The 11257-nt window shown below is 46.4% G+C and overlaps 1 protein-coding gene across 1 annotated transcript in view; it reads right to left on the bottom strand.

Moving 5' to 3' along the window:
* The window catches only part of NWD1 (NACHT and WD repeat domain containing 1), a 66646-nt gene extending 56501 nt beyond the window's left edge, over positions 1 to 10145 (bottom strand). The window contains exons 1-3 of the mRNA XM_005856710.2: positions 10028 to 10145; positions 9048 to 9118; positions 5112 to 5228 (exon numbers count right to left, since the gene is read on the bottom strand). Of these exons, the coding sequence (XP_005856772.1) occupies positions 5112 to 5228; positions 9048 to 9118; positions 10028 to 10145 (306 nt within the window). The remainder of the gene's footprint in view (positions 1 to 5111; positions 5229 to 9047; positions 9119 to 10027) is intronic.
* Between the last annotated feature and the right edge of the window lie 1112 nt (positions 10146 to 11257).

Here is an 11257-nt window from a genome sequence, read left to right as displayed (position 1 = left end):
GGCAGCTGATCTATGTTTCTCTCTCATCGATGTTTCTGGCTCTCTATTCCTCTCCCTTCCTCTCTGTAAAAAAATCAATAAAATATATATATTTTTTTAAAATCACCTTTCTAAGATCTGGCATTTTCTTTAAGTATTTTTTAGTTTGAAAATTTATTATTTTTTTGCCACAAAAATGTCTTTCTTAGAATAAAAAGCAGCATCTTTATACAAAAAGGTGATTTTGTTAAAAAATAAAAATAAAAAAAAGATTGCACTAAAATATTTGTCTTGATAACTACGATTTTTGGCATCTCTTTAAATTTTGTGCTGAAGGTGAGTGCCTCACTCCTCCCAGCTCTAATGCTCCCTGGAAAGCCCGAAGTCCTGCTTCCTCCTTGTTAGATGTGGAAACTGAGGCCCCAGAGAAGGTGCCAAATTGGAACAGGTCTGAGGTCATGGGGTTGGGGGGTTAGGGGGGCAGGTAATCAGGTCCCAACATGGAACCTCTGCGTTCTGAACACAAGCATTCCCCAAATATTTATTAAGCCAAGCCCATGACAGCTGCTCAAGAGACACCAGTGACCAGAACGGTCTAGGTCCTTGCCTTCCTGGACCTGGGAGTCCTAACAGGTGAGTCAGTCACCAATGTCAAAGTGCAGCTGATGCTAGGAATAAAGGATAAACATGTGGGCTGTAGAGTCAGGAAAATTCCCCCGAGGAAATGAGGCTTGAGCTGCAGAATAAGATCTGAGAAGGATGCACTGGACAGAGAGCCTGGCAAACAGCGAAAACAGCATGTGCAAAGGCCCTGTGGCAGGAAGTGCAGGCATGTACAAGCAGAGGAAACAGCATGTTCCAGTGCAGGAAAGCACCAATAAGAAGGGAGCAGTGGAGGGAGAAAAGGCCATGCTAAGGGCAAGATTTTGTAGGGTGTGGTGAGGGCCAACTATTTTGGTTCTGGTGCTGAGAACACTAGGAAACCCTCTCTCTGCCCCAACAGAGTCTGAGAAAGTGCATACTGGAATGCAAGAGAATTAGGTCTAGAACATAGGGCCCAGAGTCTTGAGTTTCCTCATGAAATAGAAGCAAGCACCCTTCCCCCTTCATTGGGTTGTTCCAGAATATCCCAGGGGTGTGCACCCCGGAAACCTGGATATGGAATCTGAGATGACAGGATGTTGAAGAGGACGCAGTTCTCCCAGGGCCTTCCCAATAGCTACAGCCTTGGAGGGACAAGGGAAGTTGAGAAAGGTGTCACCAGCAAACCACAGACCAGAGATCTTAGGAAGAAGACAGATGGTTAACATATTTTTTTAAATTAAATACTGCTCAGGTCTGTGGGACGGAAGCAACGGGGAGTGGGAAGAGCTGCAAAGAATGAGATCAAGGAGCTATCAGGAGCAACTGTCTGGAGACGCTGGAGCTTCTGGGGCCCCGAGAGACGCAGGGCCTTGAGGAGAAGCGCCCGGGGCGAGGTCCCCTGCCACGCCGCCTAATGAGTTATTTACCAGAGAGAAGCCTCTCCAAGGGCCCCCAGCACAGCTCAGCTTTCCATGGAGAGCCCCCCAAACCAGAGCCACCACAGGAGAACGAAGCTGTGACTCTGGGGCGACAGAGGGGAGGTGTCTGGTGCAGCAGAAAAGCAGGACGTGGGGAGAGGTCCTCCATCCGGTCGGCCCACAGAGCCCTTCTGGAAGGATTCGCGAGGTCCCTGGGCCGGTGGGGCCTGGGAGAAGCTCAGAGATCAGCCTCCGGTTCCCCGTGTCACCTGGAAACTGTGTTGTGCTTTTCACTGCCTTCCGTTCGGGTTGCAAAATCGAATCCCCCCTGGGGTTCTTTTTCTCCCCACCTCCCTTTTCCCTTTAATAATTTATTTTTCTTTTTTCTTTGAAACTTAACAAAATCATCAATCATTAGGCTCATTTGGAAGGCTCAAATGAGAAGACTGGGAAAACATTATTCGTGAAGGAGATATGCAAGCAAGACTATAGAGCTCTCCAGATGTTAGGTTGTATTTTGAAGCAACAATAATGAAAACAGAGTGGTTCAAAAGGTAACAACATCCAGTCACAAGATACGTAAGTCCTTGGGATGTAAGGTACAATGTGACGACTGGAGTGAACACTGCCACATGGGACATCTGAAAGCTGATCCTGAGAGTTCTCATTACAAGGGGAAAAAATCCTTCTCTTTTGCTTTCTTTATTGGTATCTATATGAAATGATGGATGTTAACGAAACTTACTGTAGTAATCACTTCGCTGTATATGTAAGTCAAGTCATTATGCTGTATACCTTAAACATATACAATGCTGTATATCAGTTACCCTATATAATCCTATATAATAAAGAGCTAATATGCAAATGGTCGTCACGACCTCACACCCTTGCACCCTTGCGTGGGGGCCGGGGTACCTGAGGCCAGGCTGGGGGCCCTGAGGCCATGCCCCCTGCCCGGCAGGGCTTGACAGGGGTGGGGCCAGCTGGGTCTGGGTCTCCCGCGAATTTGAGGCACCGCGGGTGGGTGGAGACTTAACGCTGAGTCCCGTGGCGTGCCCCAGACTCTGACAAGAGGGAGATTTTTGTATACGTTTTACTAATTTTCTTTCACCTCTGACACTTCTATTATAGAGAAAGGGCAAATAGCAATATTAAAATATTTCCTCTAATTAATTCCCTTTTAATGTGCACAAATCTTGTGCACTGGGCCACTAGTATCTCAATAAAGCTGGGGGGGGGCGAGAAAAGGAGACAAAAAGGTGGTGCCAACACACCCACAAAAGTATAGAGCATGCCGAAACCGGTTTGGCTCAGTGGATAGAGCGTCGGCCTGCGGATTGAAAGGTCCCGGGTTCGATTCCGGTCAAGGGCATATACCTTGGTTGCGGGCACATCCCCAGTAGGAGATGTGCAGGAGGCAGCTGATCGATGTTTCTCTCTCATTGATGTTTCTAACTCTCTATCTCTCTCCCTTCCTCTCTGTAAAAAAATCAATAAAATATATTTAAAAAAAAAAGTATAGAGCAAAAGAGTGAACCCAAGTGCCATCCTATATAATATAAGTGTAGTATGCAATTGTCCCCTCGACCGGGAGTTCGTCCGGGAGTTGACCAGGGGGCAGGGCCCGCCGGGGGAAGGCAGGGAGGCCCCGGCCCGCAGCCGGCAACCGCAAGGGACCCCACCAGTGCACGAATTTTATGCACTGGGTCTCTAGTTGTATAGACAAAACAATATATAACAAAGAAAGCTTCTCACACACCTTGTTTCTTGTAGGCAGGCCTGCTCTCTCAGGCAGCACTTTCTGCACCACAGGAAGTGTTCTCATCTGTGCTCTCCAATTACAGTGGCTCCTTGCCATCCCAGTGTGGGTAGGAGGGCTGAGGAAGTGAAATTTTACTTCTGCCTGATTTTAAATAATTTAAGTTTAAATCACCACATGTGGTTCATGTCTACCGCATGGGGCAGGCAATTCTAAGGCTAAACACACCTCACCTAGTTCTCTTTATTTCCCTGGAAAAGAGCTTTTAAAATGGGGCCATCCTCTCCTACATTCTACAATCTTCTCTCCAGGAGAGGTTCAGAGTATTTTTATTGTTATTGGTAGCTGCTCGAAGCTTCTTTGTGATTAAGGTGTATTGGGCAAAGATACTTTCTTGGCTTTTCCCCCTTTACTATTCTTCTTCTTTAATCCTCACTGGAGAACCTCACAGGTTCTTTGGGGTTTTTAGTTGGAGTTTATAAATGTTAAGGCATTTGTTTAGAAAAAATATTTTGTTTTTTTGTGGGTTTTTTTTTGTCTCTTTTATTCTCTATATTTATAAGATATTTTTAAACTTATTTATTTTATTAAACTGGTAAGGCATTTTCAGAGTTGGGATACTTTTCAATAATTATTTTAGTTTTTAGTTTTCTTTTTTAAAATCCTCACCCTAGGATATGTTTATTAATTTTAGAGAGAGAGGAAGGGGGGAGAGAGAGAGAGAGAGAGAGAGAGAGGAAGGGGGGAGAGAGAGAGAGAGCGTCTCCCAAATGTGCTCCAACCAGGGAGTAAACCCACAACCTTTTGGTGCATGGGACGATTTTCCAACCCACTGACCCACCCAGACAGGGCAGTTTGGGGCACTTTTTTCAATTAAAGGATGATTATAAGAAGTATTGTACACTGTTAGTGGGAATGCAGACTGGTGTAGCCACTGTGTAAAACAGGAGTTTCCTCAAAAATTAAAAACAAAATTCCCTTTTGACCCAGTGATCCCACTTCTAGGAATCTATCCTTGGCCATCAGAAACACCAATCAGAAAGAATGTATGCACCCCTGTGTTCATAGCAGCACAATGTACAATAGCTAAGACTTGGAACCAGCCTCCGCGATCATCAGCGGGTTAGTGGATAAAAAAAAGCTGTGGTACGTCTACACAATGGAATACTACTCAGCTGTTAAGAAAGAAAGAACTCTTACCATTTGCAACAGCACGGATGGACCTGGAGAGTATTATGGGAAGTGAAATAAGCCAGGCAGAGAAAGATAAGTATCATAGGATCTCACTCATATGTGGAATCTAATGAACAAAATAAACGGATGAACAAAACAGATCCAGAGACACAGAAGCATGGGACAGACTGTGGAATCTCAGAGGGAAGGCAGGGCATGTGGGTGGGTGGGAAGAGATCAACCAAAGAACTTGTATGCATGTATGCATCACCCATGGTCACAGACAATAGTGTGGTGAAGGCCCTGGGTGGGGGGGTGGAGACGGGTTAGAAGAGGTCAGTGGGGGAAGAAAAGGGGACATGTGTAATACTTTCAACAATAAAGACTTAAAATATAAATAAATAAAGTAGATGGGGTGGGAAAGCTCAAGGAAAATCCAGAGCCAATCCCAAGATCCCTTTGGACTTCAACACTCTGCTCTCTAACTTATGTGCTGCTTCCACTTGACTGTTAATGTCTGGATCTCAGCTAGCTCTGCAGAAAAAGTGCTGCGAACGATTAGCAATGTCTGCCACAGACAGGCTATGGAGAGAGGGTATGAGAGCAGAAATGATGCCTGGATTTGGCTGGGAATCAGAGGCCATATCCTGGTGCTAGAAAAGACGTAAGAGTGACCCCATCTCTCCCAAGAGACTCACAACAAAAGCCGGCCCTAGGGATGTTTTCCGACACCGATCCAGCTCCTCCAAGCAGAGTTCCGTGGTCATGTGGTCAGTGGCCTGTGCGTGCTGAATCCCCCACCTCAGATCGACGACCTGGAGATGACGAGAGTGGGTGCGTCAGGGACGTGTCAGGGTGGGTGACTTTTCAGTTGCCTTTGGCAAAGGCATAAAGTTTCTTTCAATAATTTTTGACAGTTTCTCCCCAAAGGGTGGGTGTCTGGATGAAAAGAACTTGACTGAATTCCCAGAGTAACCGTGAGAAAATATCAGGCAGATCCAGGTTGGGGGCATCCTCCCCGAGACTGCCAAGGTCATGAGCAACACGGGAAGGCCAAGGAGTCATCCCAAACTGGGGGAGACTGGGGAGACCTGACCACTAAATGCACCCGGGGTTCCCTGGGTGGGATCTGGGGCTTGAGACCAGAGAGGATGGGTGACATCCGGGTAACATCCGGAGGCTGGTTAATAACAATGAGCCAGCGTCCGCTTCTTCGTTGTACAAATGCACCTGATAATGTGACATGTTCACATTCAGGGAAAAACTGGGTGCAAGAAATATGGGAACTCTGAATCATATACAAGCTTCCTGTAAACCTCAATTCCCAAATAGAAGTTTACTTGAAAACATTAAAAAAAAATGTAAGACCCTGAGCATTTTCAAACTGTTTCTTTTAAAGCAAGGACGTGTCCACACTTGTTCGCAGAGCCTTCTCTGCGAAGGAGGGTGTTTCGTTTGGCCAAAATCAGATGCGGCCAAGTCGCCTTGGCAACCGCACGCTTGCGGGCCGTTTTTGCCTGCTAGCCAGAGGAGGGCCTCCGGCAGAAGGAAGGGCTCCATTCAAGGAGCGAGGCTGACCCCGTGAAAGGCTGGGATGAGGAAGCGGGGAGGATGGGACGCAGAATAGTCCCTGCCCCCTTAAATTATTTTGCCCCGAGGGAATAAATATTCCTAATGAACTACAGCCACCGGGTGAAGGGACCGCAGTACTGACTGTGACTGGAGGGAGGAAGGGAGAAAGAAAAAGCGGAGAACCTTCCCCCCGGGGAGAACCTTCCCCCTCTGGGCCACTGTCCCCCGTCTCTGACTGAGGATGTCCGCGGTGCGTGCTGCATAGCTAGCACCCGTGTAGGTATTAAGGGACGCACATCGGCGTTTCATCAGTTCTCAGCGTGTAGGTTTTCCTTTCCAGGGCCTCTGCCATGGAGCTGTGTCTCGTGCTCAACGGCAGGCAGTCGAATTTCCGGCACTGCTTCTTTCTTACTAATGTATCAATGAGCCCTGGCTGGCTTGGCTCAGTGGGTAGAGCATCGGCCTGTGGACTGAAGGGTCCCGAGTTCGAGTCCGGTCAAGGGCACGTGCCTGGATGGTGGGCTCGGTCCCCAGTAGGGGGCGTGCAGGAGGCAGCCGATTGATGATTCTCTCTCATCATTGATGTTTCCATCTCTTTCTCCCTCTCCCTTCCTCTCTGAAATCAATAAATAATATCTCTAATCTGCTATAATTATGTGGGTTACATATTGAATGACAGTGATTAATTACATTGTTAACTAACCTAGAACTACAAATACTGTTTGGCTATTTGTAATAGTATGCAAATTCAACCCCCCACTAGTATATCATTGAACATAGAGGATAAGGAGCAACCCAAGAAATCTTTAAATTCTTAACCTAAAACAAACTATTATCAGACTACCAAATACAATTACATTAGATTTAATTTTCTGCAGTTGAGTAATTTCTATTTGGTCTTTTTCCCCACACAGAGCTCCTAAAACCCTTGGAATTTTTAAGTGATGAGAGTGATAAAAGTGAAAGGAGCAAGGAGTTTTTTGTTATTCATAATAATTCCCTTTCATCCACACCTGAGTTTGTTAATAAGGTGACTTTTAGAAAATCCTTCAGAATGGGGGTCAATAGGAGAACCAAACTTGTGATAAGATGCTATCTGCATCCCCCTCTTCCCCACCTATGAGGAGAGAAGAGGGGCAAGAGATTGAGTTAATCACTAATAGCCAATGGTTTAGTCAATCATGCCTATGTAATAAAGCCTCCATAGAAAACCCCAGCTGAATGATTTGGTAGAGTTTGCTATTTATTTCTTCATCTGGCTGGTCATTTACATCCTTTAAAATATGCTTTTTTGTTTGTTTTTTGCCCAGCCAGTGTGGCTCAGTGGTAGAGTGTCAACCCATGAACAAGGAGGTCACAGATTTAAATTCCCAATCAGAGCACATGCTCAGTTTGCCAGCTCAACCCCCAGTAGGGGGTGTGCAGGAGGCAGCCGATCAATGATTCTCTCTCATCATTGATGTTTCTCTCTCTCCCTCTTTCTGAAATCAATAAGCACACATGCGCGCGCCTTTTAATAAATCAAAAATAGTGAGTAGAGAACATTTCTGAGTTTGGCGAGCTGTTCTAGCAAATTATCATACCCAAAAAGGAGGTTATGTGAACCTCCAATTATAGCCAGTTGTTCAAAAACACAGGTGACGACCTAGATTTGCAATTGCTGGCTGATGTGGGGGCCAGCCCTGTGGGACTGAGTGGGTGTTGAAGAACTGCCTGTTGTGTGAAACAAACAAAATAAATTTTGTGGCCAGAAGTGTTCTATGAGCAGTGCAGTAGAGAAAAACAGAAATGTTTTCCTTCCACTACATAAATAATAAAGATATTTGATAGATGGTGGTAGAAGTTTGACAATACTCAAAGTTTAGGGATACATGTCTCTCTACCACACAAAATCGCCAAGTTTTATTAAAAAAGAAAATGTGTATAAATATTATAAAGATCTAAAACAACTTAAACATAGTTCTGGAATGAGACTGTACTCACAAAACTTATGACTCTAATACTAGCATAATTATTCACTTTAGATCAGTTTTGCTTCATCTGGCATAATAATACAATATATAATTAAACATTACAATAATTCTCTCATTCTATAATGTACTCAGTTTCACTGTGAAAACTGAAGAAAGAATGAGATCCTCTATTCCAAATAGAGAGAAAATCTTAAAAATTTTATATCAAAGAAAAGTGCAGGCCAATATCCTTGATGAACATACATACAAAAATTTACAACAAAATATTATCAAAATAGATTCAACAATACATTAAAAGGACTATACACCATGACCAAGTGGGATTTATCCCAAGGATGTAAGGATGGCTCAACATCTGTAAATCAATCAAGAGGATACATCACATTAACAAAATAAAGGATAAAAACGATATGATCACCTCAAAAGATGCAGAAAAAGCATTTGACAAAATTCAAGCTCCTTTTATTATAAAACCTCTCAACAAAGTATAAAAGAAACATATCTCAACATAATAAACATTCTATATGGCAAAGCCACACCTAATATATTCAATGGTGAATAGCTAAAAGCTTTTCCTCTAATATCAGAAACAAGACAAGGTTGCCCACTATCACCACTTCTACTCAAAACAGTTTTGAAAGTCCTGGCCACAGCAATCAGACAAAAAGACAAAAAATAAAATAAAAGGCGAACCCTAACCCTAACCCGAACCCTAGCCCTAACCCTAACCCTAACTCTAACCCTAAAACTAACCCTAACCCTAATCCTAGCCCTAACCCTAACCCTAACCCGAACCCTAACCTTAAATAAATAAATAAATAAATAAATAAATAAATAAAATAAAAGGCCTCTCAAAGCCACTGGTACAAAGAAACTGCCCAGATCCTGCCACAGGAGCTGACCTCAATTCCAATCTTGTCGCACCCCCTCCCCTTCCCATGCCTGTTTCATAAATCCCACAGGTTATTTACATTTGTCCATAAAACATCAACTGGGAAGTTTCTTTAGACCTAGACACGGCTTAGGTCGGCAGCACAACAGCAAATGAGACGTATATAAATGATGCCGTGTGCCACAGCTGGCCCCTACTGGCTTGGGAGAGCGGATGGCTACCTCAGGAGTGCCACAGCTGGCCCCTACTGGCTTGGGAGAGCGGATGGCTAAATCCTCAGGAGTTAGGCTGTGAGCCAGTCGTTGGCACAGCCATTATGAAAAATTAAATGACCTGACCGTGCAATGGAATACATTATAGCAAAGGCTATAAGAGATCACAAGGACTCAAAAGTCATCACTTCCGAATCATCCGACCACATTTGGCTTTGAGCTCTGCTCGTGAGTTTGTTTACGGCTATTGCCTTTGTAGCAGGAAAATAGAGGATGGGGACCACTGCCCAGTTCTTCCCCACTCCGTGGTTCTGCAGTCACACTGGCAGCTTTGAAACTGACCATGGTGGAGGACTTACACCACAGAAATTGGCAGACAGTTCAAATCTGATGTTTTATGTGATTGTTGTTGTTTTACTTTAAAATTTTTGAAGAACAGGTTATTAAACCCTTGTCAGAACACCTCTCTATGCAGTTTTTGCCCTGGTGGAACTCATAGCCTAGTGGGGGAAGCCAGGCATTAAACAAACACATAAATTAAATAACTATAGCTTTTGGGGCCTAGGGCTTCATGGGTTCCAGGATCTGCTGGAACCCAGTGTGACTACAACGCACGGGTGAGGAGAGGATCCTATGAGATACAGTTGGGGAGGTGAGCAGTGCCGTCACGCAGGGCCACGGGAAGACCATGGCACTCAGCCTAGTGCATCGTGCATTCACCACAAATGTTAGTTGCCATATCGTTGCCACTCATAGCAACTCTATCAAGTCAGGCTCTCAGCCTGGATAATCAAAGCAGAAACAGAGGGTCTGGGATGCTCCCCTTTCCCTGTTCCCACATGGGTCACTGGCCGGGCTGATTCACGTCCCAGGTCTCTTAGGGGACACTGTGAGCCATGCCCATTGCCTGGCACCCCCAGGAGTGCCCCTGGCTTCTAAAACCCAAGCCCTGCCCTGCCCCTTACCTGAGACCGTGGAGCTGATGAAGATGGCCACACTGTTGGATGGAGGCTCTGGGAGGAGGCCTGCCTGACCCTGGAGAAGCCGCCGGCGGGTGCCTGGGCTGAGGGGGCCCGCGTTCATGCTGTCCACCCACCTGGATGATCTTTCCCCGGGGCGGGGACAGGATCTCAGACACCTCACACCAGTGGCCGAGTGGCCTTCCTGGGAGGCCAGCCAGGCAGGGCCATCGGGAGTGGGGTTTGTCTCTCTCACCCTCCAAGGCCCCCTTAGTGACCTGCAGCCCTGTCCCCTGCAGTGTCCCTGGGGAACTGAACCAACTGCTCCCCGCTGCTCTGCTTGGTCTGCTAACGCTAATGGCTAGACATTGGATTGTGATCTCTCAGCCAAGGTCCCTGGATGTTGGCTCCTCCAGGCACCAGAGCCTTTTGCCCCTCAACCAACCGGCTTCTCGCCCTAAGAGCTCAGCAGTCACCACAGCAACTGTGGTTTCTTGGCACTGGGGCCCAGGGACCAGCCAGCCTCTCAAACACCTGGGTCCCCCGGGGCTCCATGAAAGTTGAGCTTGGGCCCAGATGTGCAGAGGGAGGCTGTAGGATGCTGGGAGCTGTGTCAGCCCTGGCAGGGCAAGCCCAAAGGATGAACACTCAGAGGAACTCCCCACCTACCCGGTCCTGCGCTCACCATTACCTCCAACAAACGTCCAAGCACCTCGTGTACTATTTAAACCAGCAGTTCTCAACCGGGGACCATTCTTCTCCCCAGGGGACACTGGCAATGTCTGCAGACACTTTGGTTGTCATGACTGGGGAGGGGAGCTATTGGCATCTAGTGGGCGGAGCCCAGGGGTGTTGCTGTGCCTCCTGCAGGGCACAGGGCACAGACAGCACCACCACAGAAAATCCTCTGTCCCCTAATGTGAGCAGTGCGAGGTGGGAGGGCTGGGGGGAGGAATGGAGAAAGCAGCTTTAAATAAACTCATCAGATCTCCTTGCCTGCAGGAGGCCTGGGGCTGAAGCCAGCTGTCTTTGATAAGAAGGAAGATTAGCCCTAGCTGGTTTGTCTCAGTGGATAGAGCATCAGCCTGTGAACTGAAGGGTCCAGGGTTCAATTCTAGTCAAGGGCACATGCCCGGGTTGCGGGCTTGATCCCTAGTAGGGAGTGTGCAGGAGGCAGCCTAACAATGATTCTCTCTCATCATTGATGTTTCTCTCTCTCTCTCCCTCTACCTTCCT

The sequence above is a fragment of the Myotis brandtii genome, unplaced genomic scaffold (genome assembly GCF_000412655.1).
Source record: "Myotis brandtii unplaced genomic scaffold, ASM41265v1 scaffold1040, whole genome shotgun sequence".
NCBI lineage: Eukaryota > Metazoa > Chordata > Mammalia > Chiroptera > Vespertilionidae > Myotis > Myotis brandtii.
Note: the sequence above shows the minus strand (reverse complement) of the source record. Positions and strands in the feature narration are given on the sequence as shown.